This window comes from Rhipicephalus microplus, chromosome X, assembly GCF_043290135.1.
Source record: "Rhipicephalus microplus isolate Deutch F79 chromosome X, USDA_Rmic, whole genome shotgun sequence".
NCBI lineage: Eukaryota > Metazoa > Arthropoda > Arachnida > Ixodida > Ixodidae > Rhipicephalus > Rhipicephalus microplus.
In genome coordinates, this window is record NC_134710.1 from 463,725,280 (window position 1) to 463,746,422 (window position 21,143).

General features: G+C 42.8%; 1 protein-coding gene across 7 annotated transcripts in view; it reads left to right on the forward strand.

Moving 5' to 3' along the window:
- Positions 1 to 1,056: 1,056 nt before the first annotated feature.
- AspRS-m (aspartyl-tRNA synthetase, mitochondrial) overlaps positions 1,057 to 21,143 on the forward strand; it is a 382,875-nt gene continuing 362,788 nt past the window's right edge. For 3 of the 7 annotated variants that reach the window (XM_075880709.1, XM_075880711.1, XM_075880713.1), the window contains exons 1-4: positions 1,058 to 1,205; positions 1,358 to 1,429; positions 2,955 to 3,038; positions 16,889 to 17,091. In XM_075880709.1, the coding sequence (XP_075736824.1) occupies positions 1,145 to 1,205; positions 1,358 to 1,429; positions 2,955 to 3,038; positions 16,889 to 17,091 (420 nt within the window). In that variant the 5' untranslated portion in view covers positions 1,058 to 1,144. Of the gene's footprint in view, positions 1,206 to 1,298; positions 1,430 to 2,954; positions 3,039 to 16,888; positions 17,092 to 21,143 lie in introns of all 7 variants that reach the window. The other 4 variants (XM_075880712.1, XM_075880715.1, XM_037413085.2 and 1 more) reach the window with 3 other exon arrangements.

Consider the following 21,143-nt stretch of genomic DNA (forward strand, 5'->3'; position numbering starts at 1 on the left):
TTATGTCGTGAAAGGGCGGGCATAATCTTGTTGCGAATTCTTTTTAGGTTCGGTCTACACAGCACGAACCGTACGTTTGGTCACTGTATCAAAACATATAATTTGTGGGATACATTATCCTTTTCGACGAGGTGTTATATTCGAGGAAACACGATGTGACCTGAACAAATATAGTGCTTACCAGGAATACTCCACTAACTCAAGCACACACCCTCCGAAACCCACACACACACACACAAAAAAAAAAGCGTTAGCTGCGTCGCACTAGAAAGGAGAATGCACCGGCTGCTGTCGGACTAATTTTCGGGAAGCTGTATCGCAAAAGAAAAGGAAAACACTGTGAAGAGAGAGCACCAGAAGCTCTTAATATAATCAGAGGGCAGTTATAGCATGCAAGTTCATTACAAATATCGAATAATTGCACGTTCCAACTTTTACGAGCGGCCATCGGCGAGCAGCTTCTGCAGGTGAAGCTTCCATTGAAGATGCCTGTGGCGCCATCTCTCTTATGTGACGCCAAAAGCGTCTGAGTAGCTGTGGAGTAAGCCCACTGCCCTCTTCTAGTACACTGTAACCCAAGTTACTTTTCATTCCGGATACGCTCGATATCGGCGGTCACTTGGAAATTGGCGGTCGACGAAACTATGATGGTAGCGTCACCAAAGGAATAGTATCTTCAAAAGTTTTTTTTACGTTTTTGGAGCTTATATGGAACAAAAATAACGTAAACATTTTTATAAAGGCATAAACATCTTATAAGTAACCTTACGTAAGTGACGCTGTTATAAATGACAAGCGTTTAGCGCTTTTTCAGCAGTCTCTAAAATTAGCAGCAAACGGCAAAATTGCCAATCATAAAGGCCAAGTACAAAGACCCTTACTCCTACGTAGGTAGCGCCGCCATAGACGACGGGTGTTTCGCGCTTATTCAGCAGGCAAAAGAACTCTAGGAGGCGATGGCTCGGCATATCATTGTCAAACATAAAAAGACTGCATGCAGATAACAAAAACAAAGAACGAGAACATTCATTTTTTTTAGAGTCTTCAATTTCAGGCAAAATTGGTCGTTGGTAACCAACTGCCACAATACCGGTGGTCAGCACAGTAACCATCGACACTCAGTGATGGCAGCTTCCTTGTGAGCATGTTTGTGTGCAGGCTCTCTGTGCGCTGTTCATTCTTTACGAACGCTCTCTCGTTTGTTGGTGAGTCGTGAGTAACGCAATACCCGCAGTTAAGTTTTCTGCCTATGTCCTGGTTACAAATCACCGCGCGAGCTGTTTCATTTCCGTGTCCAGCGTCCCGAGCCACTACACCATGCCCCACTGTTTACGAGAGCCTAGCCTGTTTCTTCTAGCGTTGCAGAGATGGCGGGGAATTCACGGTCGTCATGCGTCTACTTCAAGGCGATTGTTCTGCAGACGTTCAGGTATCGTGATGAGTTTTTGGAAAATACCCATCATGCCATCCTATGGTTTAGCTGCATAGACTACAAAAGTTGCGAAGCCTGTGATTAGCTTTTGTATCGGGGCCTCTAAGCAGTAGGGCTCCAAAGCGAGGACAAAAGTACACCAGAGTTCCCTTGCTATCAGGGGGCCCTGGTACTAACACTTCATATTTTAAGCGTAACTGCTCAAGGTACGTCGAGACCGTGTGATACAATGAAGAGAAGGCCTGTCAACACGGACTTACCTGAAGAGAACACGACGAGAGGACGGCGTTCGTATTGCCTTGTTCACGTCTCTAGTACAAGTTAGTGCTTGCACGGTTTTCCGTATACGATGAATTCCTACCACCCAGATTAGCCTTCGGTCGTTCTGCCTTTGTGATTTGTGGGCAGACGTTACGGCAAGCATAACTTGAATTACGTGCAGTCCTATTTAAAATTGCTCTCGAAACAAACATCGCTAGTGTTTTGTTGCGTAGCCTCTTCGCCACTGCACTGATAAGAAGTAGGGTGGGTAAAAGATTTCTCTGTCTTGCCCATTCTTGCTTCCATGTCCGTCCCGTCGTCGCACTAACCCTTGCAGCGTCAAAAGACCCTTACGCGATTGCTGGGGCAACGCTTGCATGTATCGATAAGCATTTGCGAAAGTTACGTCTGACAATTTTAGCAGCATCGGGGTCATCAGGGACTGACGCATCGCAGGTGTCAACGCGATTCCGTGAGGTTAATGTTTAAAATAGATTTCATGTTAAAAATTTGCAGTACCCGCCATGGTGGTCTAGTCGTTATTGTGCTTCAATGCTGACCCATAGCTCACGGGGCTGAACCCTGGCCTCGGCAGTGCCATTTCGATGGAGGCGAAATGCTAGAGGCCCATGCATTTAGATCTATAAATTTTTGAAGCCCACCATTATGGCAGCTTTCATAATCATGTTGTTCATATTGTGGTTTTAGGATGTTGAATTCCAACAATTATTATTAATTGGTACAGCAAGTGCTCACCGTTTGAACTGATGCTGCCTCAGGGCAACTTTAGCAAATGTGACCGCTATTGATGTGGCAGTTGCTTGTGCCATGCATAGGTCAACAACGAAGGGTGGAACTCACTCGGCCTAGCTCAACAAACATGTTTTGTGCTTAAAGGTCACCCACCAATATTTCCCGCATCCGGACTCGCGCGGACTTTAACTCGCCAAAATATTACTCACTCGGTCTTGCTCAGAGTAAAGCTCATGGCCAGATCCTAGTCTTAGTGAGTAAGTCGTAGTGTAATGCTTCGACAGTACACAGTACCATTTGGGAAGTTGTACAGCAAAATGTCCAGTGATAGTGCTGCCATCTCATCTTGTATTTTTATACAAGTAATCCTGCCTGTTCTCACATTGCATTAAAGTTGTCATCTGCTGCAAGTAGGAATTAACAAAAACCAATTTCCTATGAGCGGTGCCTGTTGTGCATTTTGAAGACTGTGTGTGCAGTTTACCAATTTTTGCACTTCTTGTTCCAGAGTGCACAGAAATCTTCGCATCAATTACAAATGGTGATGTTGCCCACTCCCGAGCCACAAGTGGAGAGGCGCATAAGCCAAATGGTATGAGACAATGTTTCTTCATTGATGTTTCGTTTCTTATATACGTTGGCACGAGTGTCAGCACAGCAGAGAGTAACAAGAAAAGTACTTACCAGATACAATAAAAAAAAAAAGAATCTCGACAATGGCTCTTCTATTGGGGTCAAAATTGTACCAGTGTAATATTACACTGGCACATTTTTACCTGACATTACTTACATTCTAAACAAGGGCAGGTTAGTCTTGACAGAGCGAAATCTTTGGCAGTTAATGGCGGGCTTCCTGAAGGAGCTGCTGCACTACTAGTCTTGTTTAATAATAGGATTTAGTGCGGGCATGTTTTGTAGAAACCTTGCCACGTCTACAAGCTAACGAAAACAAGTATGATGTGTGTTGCTGATGTAAAGTTGTGTAACGTGCCTCTTTACACAGTTTTGGGTCAACAAGTAGATAACACTGCATCAGGAACAGTTGCTGATACATTGTGCATCTACATTTGAGCAGTCTTTGAGCTTGAAATGGCTTGTATACAACTGCAACTTGCAGGAGTCAACGGCTGCTTGCTTGACCTGTCCAAAGTCTTTGCTGTTACGTTTTTCCCCTGGTGCATGCATGAAATGGCATTTTTGAGTCGAGCAAGTTGTAAACTTTGCATCCTTTAGTTTCCCACAGTTTCTCATGGAGAGAGGAATGCTTTGCAAAAAATGCTTGATTTCCTTGTTTCTCAGGTGAAGAGTAAATTAATTATAGGAGTGCATTTCTTGTTCATTTTCTCACTCAAGAAAGTTCAGACAGACTAAGAGGGTGAAAAGTTAGCGTGTTCAACTAGAGTGGGTTAATGTCATAATCTTACGACTTTTTAACAGTATGCAGGGTTGCAACAGCTGCGCCGATTTGACATAATTTGTGATTGTTGCGCCGCGCCAAAACCGCAAAATTTGCTGAAATTACGCCACGCGCGCAAAAATGGCCAGCCAGTCTCAATTTTCTCAGGTGCGCTAACATCAGCGAGAAATGCAGGCCACCCCCGCGACCTGCAGTTTGTGCCATCCATCAAAGCGCGCAGTCCCCAACTATAGTGCCTAGAATGTACTTCAAGTATTTGTTTATTTTATTTTATTTACAACATACTGCAGAGCCTAGGCAAGAGGGTTGAAATTACGAAAACAAAATACATCATTTCAAAAGGTAAAATATAACAAACACAACTGAATTCAAAATTATATATCAGTCATTGTGTGCTGATCAACTCGACTGATTTTAGCAATGATGATGGCATTGCATTCCATTTGTTAACTGTGCTAGCGAAAAAAAGGAAATTTGAAGGAGTTGGTTCTTGTTGATAAGGAGTTAAGGTTTCAGGCTTATGATGTCTGGCTTGTCTTGTTGACGGGTGTAGATATAGATCGGGTGGAAAGGACAACATTTTCAAGAGAAATGATATTTAAGCCTGAATATTGTGGTTGGTGTGCGTATCCCAGACGGTGCAGGCATATTCTAACTTTGGCCTAATTAGTGCTTTATATATATGAAGTTTGGTTTCTGGGGGCGCCTGTTCATGTTGCAGCACACAAAGTTTCTGAAAAGAAGGACAAATGTTAGCGATATGAGAATTCCTACTGAGGTTGTTAGCCCAGATGTTATATTATATGACTAGATGAAGTAACAAAGCTGCGCGCCCATCGGTCCGTTGACCACAGCAGATAGATACCTATTGGTGGGATGACGAAACTTCAAGACAAAGCATTGCTGTAGCCACCAATGCTTTGTGGGAAATGTAAATTTTCTAGCCTGAAAACGTGGCTATGGCTTGTTAGGAACTAAAACTGGAAGCGTATGGCGCATTTTTCTCGTGCAAACAAGCTTGATGTGCTACAAAGGCCGGCCTTGCCAGTGACCACGTCGATTGCCTTAGTAGTGGCAGATCAAGCCTTTTCTTCTTGTTTGTTTTTAAGTTGCATCGTCCTGGTGATAGATATCCGGTACCGTCGCTGGGCGAATGGGCACGTGCTATTGTTATTTTACCTTGTCGAACTGCGCTTTTCAAGGGAGCTGAAGAGGCACCTAACCCTTCCAATGAAAGAAAAATGGGGGGCGGGGGGTGAGGTGTAGCGGTTAGAAAATTTTTTGGCGTTGGTTGTCACTCGTGCAGAGAATGCTGCTTAAGCAGCCACCTTCGCCGCAGTACTTACACCTGTGCCCAGCGGAAAAGCGTATTCAGATTTGGAAGGGGCTGTTAGCGCTATTCACAGAACACTGCACATTTTGCTAGGTTACTCATGTGTTTGTATGCCACATAATTCTGAGTACCAGTGTAATAACTGATGCCTAAAGAAGCTACTGGCAATCATATGGAGCAGTGTATGACATTTCTGCTTCTCTAAAAAAAAAAAAACTAAATTGTGCACAAGTTTTTTTTTTTTTTTTTGGCCACCCCTACTTCTCGGTTTTACAAGTCTCCCGAATTTCAAGGTCGCAAGCTTGTCAGATTCGTATTTAAATTCCCAAAGTCTGTCAAATGATTTGACAGGCACAGCAAATGCTAATATGGACTTCGTCACTGTTTGCTCAGTGGGGTGGTTCAAAATGCAACTTTCATTGTTATAGCAGTGCTCATGATCACACTGCACAATTTAGTGGATGTTGAATGCTTTATGCATTTTTTTTTTTTCAAAATGTAACCTTCCTTATTTATACTGCTCACGAGGTTACCAACGTACATTGTTGGAGCCTATATCTGTAAAGAACACAGAACATTGCCATGTACTACGCTCTTGTAATCATTTTTAATCGTTGTGCAATCTTCCTGCTAGAGGAAGTGTGAACAGAAAAGGCAGATGGTGATGGCACGTTGAAGTTTCCGCACGAAGTCGCTGTGACGTTATGTACTGAAGTTGGTGTAGTTTAATCAAAGGACGACACAACAAAGAAAGAAAATGAGTGCTATCTTTCAAGTGAAGCTTTTACAAATGTTCCAAATCATGTTATAAGTGGCAACCATCTATAACTAAGAGGAGTTCATAAGAAAGTGAAACATTCAACAAATCAAAGCGAATAAATTCGAATAAGATAAAGTAACAAAACTATCGATCAGATCTCCGTTGTGTTGCTTGCAAAATATCAGCAGCACATGACCTTGCTGATTTTGCTGTGTGTGACATTAAGCTAGTGGGCTCATAGCTTAATAAAATATTTGTGGCACCCTCTTCCGGTCAACATGACACGTGACAACCTGAGTGGCAGGCGCCTTGCGCGGGCGGAGGCACTAGCTCACCTATGGGAATAAACACGGCATATTTTACGTGGACGCCTCTGGCCCTCACCATGGGGAGTGGCACACAACTGCAGTCATCCACCAAAATGTCGCCGTGAATGGCTTCCCATTCAAAGCACAGGACATAACATATGCAGAGGAAGTCGCCATCGCACTAGCTGCCGCAGACCTTTACTCGCGCGTCATCATTACAGACTCGAGAGGGACCTGCCAAAATATTCAACGCGGGTATGTCCCACACCTGGCGTACCGCATCTTACAAAACAGCAATTACATCGGGGCCCCCGCGTCCCGAAGGTTCATATGGGCTCCATCTCACATGGGCCTCGAAGGCAATGAAACGGCTGACGCCGCCTGTGCGCTCACTCTCCGGGTAACACCTTCAGAATCTTCCGTAATGGATCTCGAACCTAATCCGGGCTTAACATTTTGAGCAATTACTGAATTCTACCGATTCGGCCATTCAATTTATCCTAAACCCTGTAAGAGTCTTACAAAGGCGGAGGAGCGTTTACTTCTCCGTCTTAACACCAAAACACTGTTATGCCCGGCAGTTTTTGAATATCTCGATCCTGCCTGTACAAGAAAATGCCCGTACTGTGCGGAGAAGTCTTCGGACATCTTCCACATGGTGTGGGCATGCCAGTCAACCCCTCGCCTCACCCCAAAATCGAACCCCACCCGGGAGAACTGGGAGGCGGCCCTGCTCGGCTGCTCCGACTTGGCGAGCCAGAACGCCGTGGTCAACCGAGCCCCAGTCGCTTTGGACGCCAATGGGCTTCTGTAATGAGGAGCCCACCTAGTGTTTGTGAGGGGTGGCTCGCACCGGACCGCCACCCATATACTCCCTATATATAGATATAATAAAGTTGTTTTCTCTCTCTCTGAGACAAGCAAGGAAAAACAGAAGACAGGATAGGATGCCAGCCTCTTATCCTGTCTTCTCCTTTTCTTTGCTTGTCTCAGTTGCGCCACAAATATTTTATTGTACTGATTTAGCCTAATGTCTTTTTTCTTTCTTTCTTTGGATTTAATTTACTCCTCTAGATATTAGAATTTTCTTCCTCATCTCTCTTAGAAGTGTGTGGGGTGCAATGGATGTCATTGAAAGCATTGTTTTGGGCATTTAAAGCTTTTGCCTGCCAGTCAGCACTTGTCCTGCACTTCCGTTGTGCTTTCTTTTAAACACGTTGTGCAGTAGTCATGTCCGCTGCGATGATTTAGTGATTAGGGTGCTCGGCTGCGGAGCTCAAGGTTGCAGATTCGATCCCGGCCACGACGGTGGCATTTCAATGAAGAGGAAATGGAAGAGGCCCATGCACTGGGCGATGTCAGTGCATGTAAAGAATGCCAGATGGTCAAAGTTTCAGGAGCCCTGCACTACGGACTACATCATACTCGTATCGTGGTTTCGGGGTCTTAACTGTTTCGTTACCACGCCTATTCAAATTGATCACCTAGGGTTGACGCTTTTGGATTGTCGATTTCGGCATGTTAAATTTGTTTCTCGTGCACCCAGCACTTCCTAGTAGCTAGTTCAGGCACTGAACTTTCAGAATAAATTCGAGTTTGCACGTTTCGGAAGCATAGTGATTTTTCACAGACCTTTGCGTGAATCAGTGTGTGTGTATTGTTCGAAAAGTGCACTAGGCTCGTGAACTTGACCGAAGTGTGTGTCCTTCGTAATTATGGTATAGTAACATCAAAGTTCTGTAATGAAAAGAACCTTTGCAAGCCGAATGTCAAATGAAAGTGTTAGCTTCACAGTTTTGACAATGTTAAACAGTAAGAATTGCCATAATAATATCAAGATATTCAATAGAGTTCCTAGGAGACAGCGAAAATTTTTTCGACAAAAAATATTTGTGAAGGTCCACCGTGCGTTTAAAGTGTCGAAATGGCCCTCTATGACAGTTTCCAACAACATTAGTTTTGCTTGTATTGTTGTATCAGGCACAGGGTTGCATGTGTGCCTGATACTAGTCGCTCCTATGACGCTAGTGTCACTAGTCGCTCCTATGACGCGGTCGTCACATGCACAAGGGTGCACACCAGCACTGCAAAACTTATCGTGCTCGTCGAAACATGTCACCCCACCTGAATTGAGTGAGAATAAGCTTACAGTTCGAAGATGACAGCACCTCAGCTTCCAGTTTTATGGCGATGATGTCTTGCCTGAGGCATCCGCAGCCGTTCATTGGTTTCTTTCGCCTCAAGTTGCCTCCTCCCCCACAACTGCGTTTAGCTTTTGACCTTTGTGCACAAGCTACTCTGGTTACGTGCGTGGCCCACACTGCTCAAGCTGGCTGCTGAGCTTCTCCTAACTACAAGAAGGCTCCCGTAGCACATCTTGGCCCTGACTATGGAGGAGTGCAAAACCCTTTTTTTTAATACGATATGTGCAAAAACGAAAAAAAAAATGCTTGGATGCATATATAGGAACGCTAACCTATGTGGCGTGAGGTGGCTCACGGAAAGAGGTGACGCTAGATGAAATAGAGAAGTTCATTGGGAAACTTCATTTATAGAGGAATTATTCACACCACGGGTATCCATCTATATTGTTGGAACACCTGGAGACTCTTATCACACGACAACAAAAGTTTACTGAGAAAAGAGTGAGTACACTTGTGTCTCAAGAGAAACTATGCAATGCTTCACCGCATGGCACAAGCAATGGAGTAGCATCTCAGTTTTGATTTTCTTTATCTGTGTGAAGAGGAAAATTTTGTACAACATTCATTATTTTTCACACTGTTTCTGGGTTAAAATCTACAAAACGTGTATTCTGAATTTTCTTTCTTTTTTGAATATTTTTGTATATATAGTGTTTTTTATTGTGCTGTTTACCATCTGGTAACCAAAAATCCCACACTTCTCACATTTTTATTCATTCTCAAATATTTTTGTTGCTCCACAACATATATTTTTTGGAAAGAGTATTTCATTGTGCAAAGTTCGGCATACTGTGATGCATGCTGAAGTACTTTTCAAACTGGCAAAAACGATCTTCCTGAGACATATGAAAAACAACCATTTTTGCGCGGTAACGAAAGAGTTAAACTCGAGATGTTATGTGCTTTATACATTCATACCAACGAGCATAGGTTTCTTCCCTGCATAATATTCAGTTGATAAAATGAACTGCATTGTTGTGTGCAGTCATCAGAGACATAACTTTCAGAGTTTCAGGTCTGTAAGCCAGTAGGCCCAAAATGTATAAAAAAGCAAAGTTTCAAATCTGTGATGTTATGCTGTCGTTTATGTCTACATATGCTGTCATTTGTGTCCGTAGATTTCAGCACAAAATTAAAGAAATGAGAACTTGACCTTCATTTGCTCTTCTATGAATAAAGCTATGAGATTAACTACTGTGGAGTTTTCTATTAATGATGTTTTGGCCAAAATTGATTCATTATTTCTATTTGGTGTAATGCTAGAGCCACCAATTATGCCATGACTTTTGCTCATTGTGGTTTTGGCAAGCAAAGCTTTAGAATGATTAAACATTAAAGGACCCCTGAACTCAAAAAAAGCTTTGCCTGTAAAATAATTTAGTTTGGTTTTAAAGTAAGGGTGAGTGCTTATCTGAATTATCAGCACTAAACGGTGTCTTCTCTGGTTTGATGTAGACGGAGGCCCCGCGTGACGTTTGACGAGTAAGGCAAGTATTGTCCATGTTAGAGAACAGTTCTGGGGTGTGCATGATACTCAATCTGAAACACTGTGCCCCCCTCCCCCACCCTCGCTCGGTTGTCGAGCTGCTCTCAAGGTGGTATTGGCTGCTTACACACGAAATGCTTTTCCTTTTTGTGAGAGGGACACGCTCAAAGCACCCGCATGGTGTCACTCTTTACCGCCTGTATGTCGCTCGATTTAAAAACAGCGCGTTCAGTGTCACGGAAGCTTGAACATATGTAGCCTCAGGTTCTCCCCGCTCTGGGGTGCTAGTTTCTCATAGTATTAAAGAGGGCTTTTCGAACTGGTGCACAATTATTCTGAATTAATGATGCTAGCATTATTTATATGATGCATTTGAGCATCATTCAATATTATTGCCACACATAAAGCTACAAACTACTGTAAAAAAGTTGAAACAAAACCTTCGCTATCAGGGGTCCTTTAAGCATTTCGTGCTACCCATCAATGCCTGTGCGTTGAAACGATTCCTTTGTTGGTGCTTCTTAGTATCGGTCAAACGATTGTCTCTTGTTAAGAATAACTAAAAAACGATGGCTAAATTTAAAAAAGACGGCTGTGTAACCAGGTGTCAAAAAAATATCTCTGCTGATTAGAATTGATCTGTTGTTCCCCACTACATGATAGCTCATAATCACATGGATTTAGTGTGTACCATAATAGCCAAGAATTCAATATTGGCATAATATTAACAAAAAACAAACGCTGCAGAGGAAGGAATTATTCATTGTATAGGGCATCATTAGTCAATAATGTAGTGTCTAGGATTTCGGGACAAAGGGTGGGGGGAAATGTAAAAAATAAATGGAAGTTTCCTTTTTTGGCTTGTTTGCAATGATGAGGATTTTCCTAAGGATATCAAGTGCCTCATACAATTTCGCGTGTTCTGATTGGGTCAAAGTGAACTGGTTTGTGAGGCCAACCGACGAGCAGCCTTTTTTTCTCATACTGGACACAAGCTGAGCTTTCGGGCTAAAGTGAATTGTAAGTACGGAGCGCTTTAGGGGGCCGGGCTGTTGTGCTCTGTGGTCGTTGCTTGGCATAATGCTCTGGGTGTAGCGTACTGAGCGCACACTTGCAACAAGGAAAGGCCTTCTTCCTCTTGGCACTTTTATGGTGCTCGCTTATCATGCTACGCAGAAACAGCAACTAGTGCAGTTGGCATAAGCGACGCAAACAATGTATAGAAAATACAAAAATAAGAGTGAGAAAGCGTGAAATATTGAAAGAAAATTGGAAGAGAAATAGAAAGAGAAAAATAGTACAGAGCAAGAAATCAGTAGAAGAGAGGAAAAAAAAAAGAGGACTGAAAAAAAAAGGAAAAATACAACCGAAGAAGGCTGCCCTGCTCAGTACTGTAAAACCTCGATAATTCGAAGTCACTTGGGCTGCGAAAAATCTTCGAATTAAGTGGGTTTTTGAATTAACAGACCATACAAAAAGTGGGATGCAAGGAACTTAAAACTATTCAAAGTAATCAGGGCTTGCCATTTGCTGTGCCGGCTAGCTTGTGGCTCCAAAGGTTGTTTTCTAGCAATACCCGGTCTTAATTTTGCCGCAAACACGGGCGAACGGTGGGCCTCCCTGCTGCTACCGAAAAAACAAAAACGCTGTCATGAAAAAACTGAAATGTGCGCTTACGGGAAAACAAGACGTCTTCACTGCAACACAGTAGTGACACGCGGGCAGTATGTCGCCTGCTCCTCGCTGGATCAGCACGTCATGATGCGACCATTCGTACATTCCCTATGGTGTAATGAGGAATATAATAATGGCCAGTATGACGAAGCTCGCGATGTGTTTTGGCTGGAAAAAAGTTATCCTTGAAACTTTTGAACTTAGTTTTCGAAGTAGGTGTTGCTGGCAAAAACTCCGCCAGCAGTGCGGGGGTGTGAATTGCTGGAGCAACCGGCAATAGGAGGTTCGCATACATCGCCAATTCCACCAAACTGTCCTCTGTTAATTTCTTCACAATCCCAGAAAAAATGAGTAAACCATGACATGCAGACGTTGCGAGAAACATGCCATGTGCTGCCCGGGTTTCACCGCTGCGTTGCGTTGAAGCGTCTCATTTTTCGGAGGCGCACGTTTCGGTTCATCACAAAACAGGTTTTTTTTTTTTTGCTTTTTTTCTTGTGCTCGTAGTAGCGAGGCTGAGGTACTTCAGCTGCCACTAATTAGTATCGTTACGTTGCATTGCCTCGTGGCTATTAAGGGGCGTCGTTTCCGGGACTTTGCGGCGTAATCTTCATCTGGAACTGGCACATGGCACCCAAAGTTTTCACAATAATTGTACTGGTGTCGGCCGCCACTTCCAATGATTTACTCAATCTTACATAGCAATGTACGGGATTGCGGAAATGCTTCGAATTAAGCGGGATTTCCAAATAATGAGGTTTTACTGCACTTCAGGCTTCGCACTCTTAGTGCGAAAGTGCCTTGGTTTGTTTTTGAATGGAAAGTGGTAGTTTCTTTGAGCTTAGCACTTTTTCTTTTTAAAGCATTCTGGCAGCGTAGAGGCCCATGGTGTGGTGTTCTAAAAACATGTGGCATTTACTGAGTCTACTTGTTGTTTGTGTGAGACTCACACGGAGATGCAGTTCTGTGTATTTGTTTTGAATTTAGTTGCACATTTGTTCCGTTTGTGGCAGGAGCAAAACGTATCAAGTCGACAACTCGAAGAAACTCTTTGCAGCGTAATTGAAAGTGCAGTATAATGTGACTTCTAATAGAAACGAGGTCAGGAGCAGTCGTGCAAGCATTTGAGCGAGTAAGCTTTGTGCTCACTGTGCCTCGCCACGAGGCAAGGTGTTACCCGTAGTGACAATTTCTGTGCTTTGATTCATCTGCAACTTCTACAAATCATGATTACGAATAAATGTGTGCTGTGGAATGGAAAGAAACCATGGCAATCGTAGAGAACACAATCGGTCATGATCTTTGGAATGGAAACCCTCATTAGGGCCTCCTTTGAAACGGTTCGAACTTTCAATAAAAAAGGCCTGCATGACCTGAGGAAACATTTTCAAGGTCGTTCGGCATATCGTCGAGGCGCAACACTAAGGTATGGTTTGGTGAGGTCAACCGTCATCATCAGCATTTCATCCTGAGAGTGACGAAAAATCACTCTGAGGGTGGAATCACTTTGAGGAAATCGTGGGATAGCTACTACGGCAGGTTGCTAATAATTAATCCTTTAAAGCCTGAATAATGAAACTGCCAAAAAAAATAAAAATTGTTTCTATTATCCGGCTTCAAATAGCAACCTTAAATGATTCTGCAGTAAAATTATCTGAAATGCAACATGAATGCACACTTTTATATACGTCGCTGATTCTCTATATGCCACAGTAGTGAGGACCTTGCAATAAAAAATGTACTCCAGAACTACGTAGCAAGTCGTGTGCCATCTCTTGGTTGCGTAGACATTAAGTAAAGAAATGTATTGAAGTTGGAGCTTACGTCAGCCAGGCAAGAAAGAACGAAGAAGTGAGAGCTGTGTCACACGCTTTGCGAGATCTGCCATCAGCTATAAAAACAACTGGTTCTAGCATAAAATACCTTCGACGAGTTGGCGCTAGATTTATCATGCTGAAAGCTACGTTCTCCGTGCGTACTTGACTGTCTGAGCATTATAGATGGAGCGCATTTTGTGATTTGCTTGCTCGAAGTTTTTTCGTATGTTGTGAGTTCGCGACACTCGGCAGTAAAGAGTTAAATAGTACAGTACATATTCTTTTTTGACAAAACATGAAATAAGCTTTTTTTTTCCTCCTCAACTATCAATATCCCAAAATCACCTTTTTTTTTATATATTTGCCCCTTTATCAAAACAGCTTAAAAAAAAACAAAGTTGATTTTTTATTCTAGTATTACAAACGTCATTATAAAGGTACTGCACTACAATGGTGTGTATATGCAAAGTAGTTTTTGTATTTTGGGCAGTTTCTTTTATGGAATAATGACAAAACTACTTCCTCTGCTAAAAATTTACAAAAACATTAACACCTGAAATACAGTTGTAAATATAGCTCCATTGCAAGAAGAGATGCCGATGACTGAAATGAAACAAACGCTTTATATCGTATAGCTTCAGTGAAAACGGGTTTTAAAGAAGCCTGAAAACACATAGGAGGTACAAAGTCTACCCTGTGTGCCTAAATATGCCCAAAACCTTTTGTTACTAACCAGAATTGATGGGCTCAAAAAGGATACAGAACAAAAATTGAAAAGAAATTGATGAAAACAACAAAGGATGTTGTGACTTTTCTGATAAACAGTTTTTCGTAAATTTTTGAAGGGTTTTATGCTTGATTGATTGATTGTGAGCTTGTGGCGGCTGCACGCCAATATGGGGGGCTGTGCATTGATGGTTGTAATGTCCACTGCTCGCAAGAAGATGTAGAATGCATGTTCTCCTGTCCTGTTAATTCTCTTTCTCCACCCATCTGTGACATCCCACTCTCTCCTTCCACTGAGGCCCTCAAGGGCACACCATACTTTATGGACTTCTCTACACCCGGAGCATTGTTCGCTGCCACTGCTGGTTGCAGTGGTTCTAGAAACTGTACTGGCAGTGGAAACTGTTGAGAGATGTGGGTGAAAGCTGGCATTGTGGGCATGTTTCAGGCGATATTAAACATAGCCTCCTGTGTTTCACAACAAATCAGTATGCAAAAAACGCATTAAATTATTGATTTTTCACTAGTTCCTGTCTGATGAAGGTATTATCTATCGATTTCTGTGGCCAGTCTTTTTGCTTTGTTGAAAATTTTTTTGTACTGTTCGTTCTAGTTCATTTGAAAAATATGTTATGCTGGGCACTTTAGCTTCAGTGCCAACCAGTGGGCAGATGCTGTCAACAATAGCATGTGAGTTTTCGACTGTGTGGTTTTGCTAAGGGAGCATGGTGTCCTCCCAGTATCCTGGTATATCTCATTTGGTCTTCTCGACTATGACAACGGATGACCACGGCACATGTTAAAGTGCTTGTCAAAGTAAATATCTACCCTTTCATTACCACAACTTTCATGAAGCATAAATTAGACTTTGGGCAGAAATGAATGTTTACTACACCCTTTGTGTATATAACGAGCTATGAGTCTTATTTCTAACAATTCTGTCCATTAAGCACGGCAGAAAGCATTTCTCTACACAAAGAAGGCTTAGGTTGAAATGAACAAATGATCGGGATAGTCCTTGGATTGCAGATGGAATGCACAGAAAATTGAAATGGCCTGTGTTTCCAGTACTAACATTGATTGTTGGTGTTTAACATCCCAAAACCACCATGTGAGATTATGAGAGACGCGATAGTGAAGGGCTCCGAGGATTTCGACTACCTGGGGTGCACCTAAATCTAGGCGCACAGGCCTCCAGCATTTTTGCCTCCATCGGAAATGCAGCCGCTGCGGCTGGAATTCGACCTCGCGATCTGTGGGTCAGCAGCCAAGTGCCTTAGCAGTTAGACCACCGTGACGGAGCGTTTCCAATACTGTAACCAAGGCATCAATAAAAGCCAGATTCTTTCACAAATATGTTGTGGATTCGAAGAAGTGTTAGGTGGGACAAATCATAGTATGGATGAAAGTTTCACGGATGGGCATAAATTGATTTTGTTAAGACATTTGGTAAAGCGCTTCATGATAGAGATATAAATAACTATAAATTACGGGGTTCGACGTAAGACAGGTAACTTCTGCAAATTTTTACGGTGCTGCATGGTTAGTCTTCAGCTGCTCCAGACACTGTGTGAGAATGGTTTGGGTCAGTCACATCACTACAATGTGGATTTGGTAATAGATTCTTAAGAAAAATGTGTTTTTTTTTTACACTTGTGACAATTTTTGTGACATATGAATATGAATTCTGTAGGGGGGGGGGGGCATCTTTTTTTGTTTCAGAATACAGTAGACTCGCGATTAGTATTCACTCTCAATAATTCGTACGCGTGGTCAACTTTTAGTTGGCCTACTGTTCTTTCAGTGTATTGAAAAGTCGTTTAATTCAGTATTCCTCAATCGGCTAATTTGTACTTTTTGCGTCTCCCTACTGGAAAGTATGTACTGCTATCTCGCAACCATTTGAAAATTTGCATGTCTATTAATCATAACATTCGGAGAAGGAAGTTTTAAGCACAAACTGACGTGGTGAATATGAAAGTGACAGGTGCGGCATTCGGTCAATGCTGATTTTCCGGCGTGCCGGTTGACAGCGAAGCATGTGACCTGCGATTTGTGGGTCACTCCAGATTACCAGTAAGTTGGCCAATCCCGTGAGAAAAAGCCAAAAAACATTCCTTGTGCTTCAGAAATAAGAGTTTGAAGTGCAGCAACGGTTGGATTTTTCTATTCAAAGAACCATTCAAGATTTTCTAAAAAGATCTGGTAAATGCCACCAAACTTGTGGAACTTACGCCTCTGCTTTTTGTTTTTGTGCAGCTAAGATCTACAAATACCTGAAAATATTAAAAGTGCTTAAAATAAATGCCTGATCAGAATGTGTGGTCTCGTGTTGCCTATGTTTAAAAAGTTGTGATAACTCAAACTTCCTAAATAATTCCAACAAAGTCCAGGAGTTCCTTGAAGTTTGAATGAACGAGAGTCAACTGTAGAGTCTGTTTTATTGCTTGATTGATTTTTAGGGTTAAGAGGCGCCGTAGTGGAGGGCTCCGGCAATTTCGACCACCTGGGGTTCTTTAACGTGCACCCAAATCTGAGTACACGGGCCTACAACATCTGTTTTATTGTACTTGTCAATGTATGTGCATGCACACATATTGGCTGAGCATTCAAAAGTGTGTGTTGCAGTATTATCTGCTGATCCTTGCGCCTGAAAAGAGTTGGATGTATTAAATATTGGCTTGGTATATTGAGCACTATACTTTATGTGTACACAGGAGGCCAGTTATCACAAGCACCGACTCCTGCCGCCCTCGGAAGCATGTTCTCATGCCGGACTCACACTTGTGGCGACCTGCGACCAGAGAACGCTGGCCAGCAGGTGACGCTGTGTGGCTGGCTGGCCTTCAAGCGCATGGATCGGTTCTTGCTCCTCAGGGACGCCTATGGTATAACCCAGGTTTTGCTTCCTGATGAAGGGGTGAGTAGAAATTTCGTTCCTCATGTGGGAAACAGCCTGTCAAGATTAATCATACAAACAAGGGGGTCAAAAAAACAGCATGTAAAAAAAACTGAGCCTAATAATAATAACGAGACACAAACGTATAGACAGTTTCGGTGTCTGTAAACAAACTGGCTCGCGCCGAACGGCGTATCCCAGCAGACTTATGATGCGGCACTTTGTGTAATGCTATTTCGATGGTCCCGTCGGTGTTTTCGTGATGCGTTTGACTTAGCTACTCCATTATTTCTGGCGCATTTCTTTGAACGTGTATGGAGCAACCTATAGCCGCTACATGAAGCAGCTCGAGGTAATTCACGTCAGGTACAGCTGCGACCAGTGCTGCAGGTAACACGGCTTGCATGGCCGACAGGCGTCGTGCAAATATCTGTCGTGGTGTTCCGATGAGTGCGGCCTCCTGCTCCATGTTACTTGCCATAGTGACCATGCCTATACAAAAAGGAAATGCATAAACTGCAGGAGAAGCTTGTCAGAGAACTTCAGTGGGCTAGTTCTTTTTGCACCTAGACGATGTGGATGCATTTTGAAGACGCAGACAAGGAATGGACAGTGCACACCTGTATTTTTTCTGTCCGTGTCTTCGAAGTCCTCTCACATCCTCGACATTCTCGAGAAGAGCTGCTTGATGCATAGTGAAGCTGTTCAATTCAGCTTTTCGACCAGAACTAAAAACCTTCCTCCTTTCTAACCCCGAACATACCTTTGTTTTTGTCTAAGCACACAACCTCAGGTTAAAACGCCTATTTCTGCGCTTGTGTCACACGGGCATTGTTCATAAAAATTTACGGCGATCGGAAACGCTCGTGATTCAAAGTGTTCGTGTGAGTGAGAAGTTATAACGTCAACTGCGACTTGGTCATGCGAACTATTTTTATTTATCCACCAGTAAGCTTTTCATGAATAAAACTTTCAAGTTGAACCTCTTAAACTTACAGACCACCTTCACACCCAAAAGATAAATTAGCTAGAATTTGGCGATGTTCATTAGCGGCAGAAAGATAGGCGATGAGTCATTTGCTCGCACAGATGGGAGCGCAGTTGCCGACATCGCTTAAAAAAAAATCAAATGCAACGACAACGAAATGTGTACACCGCGACGTACATTGTGCAGCGATTCATGTTAAGCCTGGCTACATTGTGTCCCGTGTTGTTTTGAGCAGTAGACATCATTGATATCGTTCAAACTATAAAATAAACACCTTTACGGTGGATTTTCAGTGTTAGTTTTCACGCTTTGCTATCTATTTCAGGCATCAGTACACTTATCTGCCACGGGTGGAAAATGACAGCAACCAATGTGTTCCCGGTAACTGGGGGCCTTCGACTAGTGTAATGTCTGAGTATCGCCTCCGTGCCATTAGTCTGGGCTGAGCTTTAGATTGCCTTTGATAAATTGATGAAGTGGCCAGAACAAACCTGTGCGGTCTTAGTGAGAATCCAGTTTTCTCGCTTGATTGTGCAATGCAGGCGCTCTTTCTATCGTCATCGATACGAAAACAGAATGTTTCGACTAGCATGTATAATTAATGAACAGTTTGCAATAATCTGCAAGGCGGTTGTCCTGTAAGTAACCAATAACTCTCGTTCACAGACTGCTTTTCTTGCTCATTTTGTTGTACTCGTGTGCTTGCGTGCCATCGCTGGAATTCGGAGGTGACATTTTTTTGTACTCGCGTGCTCGTTTGCCTTCGCTCCACAATTAGTGAAAAAAGCAGTCTGTGAACGAGAGTTTTTGGTTTGAAAACCAGCCTTACAGAAAAGCGGACTTGGAGGTTATTGTAAACTGTCCATTCAGACATGTAGACTGCATGCTGGCTTGACTCAGCAGTGCTTGAGTCACGAGCACTTCGCCGGAATAATTTTATCCGCATAAAACATTGAAACATAAGGAGCCACAGCCAGCAACAATAGCTAAAATTACGAAAAAACTAGCTAAACCGGAAGTTTCCAGGGGTGGTTTTCTGGTGAATGCACAATGTTGCCAGATACCAGCAGGCTCTGGCCAAACAGTCTATAGTCTAGCTGCACACTGCTACGTACGACAAGCATGGCAGTGTACATTTGTGTTGTGCAGCAAGTGAAAAAAAAAAAAAAAAGGTTGGCAGCTGCCGCTGGAGGTCCTTGAAAGCTATAGGAGTTGTGCGATCGCCTGGCCTTTTCTTCTTCTTGCGTGCCACTTGTGGATGGAATCATAAGCATGATTAGCTGCAACAGTGATAGTATTGGAGGCAATGAGCTCTGGCTTATCTTGCAAGAGATCATTATCGTTCACAAAATGGATGCTGCTGACAAAGCTAGTACATTGCAAGCGATCTGAATTGGCAAGAAGGGGGAAGTCCCTGCTTCTTTGGCAATGTCACAGCGTTCACTGTTCACGACCCCATGCTTAAGCTTTCAAAAAATGATCTGTTACTAAGAATCATGCGGAGGAAACGCTGGAACACCTTTCTGGTGAGATTTCAGTGCACATGAATAATCTCGCGTGGTCAAAATAAACATAGTCTTCTATTATGGCGTGCCTCGGAATTTTACTCTGGTTTCATAATGTAAAACCTTACAATTTAAGCTTTCTTAACAAGCTGTCATGAAGTACACATTCTACACACTGCCTTGTTTACAAATGACTGTACTCATTGGTCATTTGGAAAGAATTCCTTGGGAATTGATCGAAAGCTGGTTTTGAGTGGAAACGTTTATTTTGTAGGAGTGCAACCTAGAAAGCTTAAGTAGATTTCATCTTTTTTGTGTTCCGTTATTCCAGAAGACAGACTCTGCCTGCATTTTGCACATCTCAGTGCTGTGCTGCTATTTCAAGGCCCAGCACGGAAAGAGAGGTGCTATGAGTTGCTCATGTTAGACCAGTGTTAGGGTCCTTAACGGCTCTTTTTTTTTATTTTCAGTCTAAAAGTGCCTGTTTTTTATTATCACTAATTTTGATTCTAAATTTACTAAATAGAGGCTAGTCGATGTTGAGAAATGTTTTCATTACATACTTAGGCAAATCAATGAAACAAAGTTTCTTTCTGAACAATTTATAGGAAACCAGCTACCTACTGTTAATAAAATTAGAAACCTTATAAACAAAAGAGTTACAGACGCACACATCTTTCTTCACTTGTGTAGGCTGAGCACCCTTGGAAATCTCACTTGTGAAGCTTCGGGGCTGTGTGAAAAATTTCAAAGTGCGGAATAATTCAAAGAAGCTTCACCGTCGGGCACCTGCAATGTTCGCGTCCGAGCAGTCTTCATCACCGAGGAGCTGCTCATTTACCGTCATTGCTTTCTTCATTTTTGGACACAAGATAAATATTTATGCTCTAATCATCATCACTCGTAGATGATGACGAAACTACACTTGAACCCTTTTATAAGAGGCATGCTCTGGGCAACAATTCTTCTCTGTCTTTTACTTTAGGCACACTGGTGTCTCTTATAACCATTTGTCTTTTATATCAGTGTCTCTTACAAAGGGGTTCAACTGTATTTCGTGTTCACGGGCCAACTATGCATGAGTTGCTGCCACTACACACCATCTTTTCATGCAATATCTGTGCTCCTGCCGCAGGAAAAAACTAAATTCTTGAGCAAATGTTGCCATCAAGTGGACGGCACCCCATGTAACCCGTGAATGCGCGCTTCTCTGCATGAGGGATAGAGCAAAGTACCTATTCCGATGGGACTCGTCCAAAGACGTTTGATGACAAGCTTGGGAGAGACGAGCTGTGCTTGTCCAAAGCAGTTCAGAGGTTAATGCACTCAAAAGCACGCAGCAGCGTCGTTCCATGCATTACATAGGCTTTACTTGTCACCAGAAGGGTTGTTAGAACAGGTGGAATTTCCTGACTAGCTTCTACACCAGCTAAGGAGGGAAGATGTTTGAGGTTGGAAATGGGTCCCCCCGATGACTTGAGTTCTCGGTGGCAGCGCGAAGGAAGAGCCGTAGTCTGGTGAAAAAACGCTTTATTGCAACCTCAGGCGTCTGCCCGGGTGCAAGCTCAAACCTCTGCTCC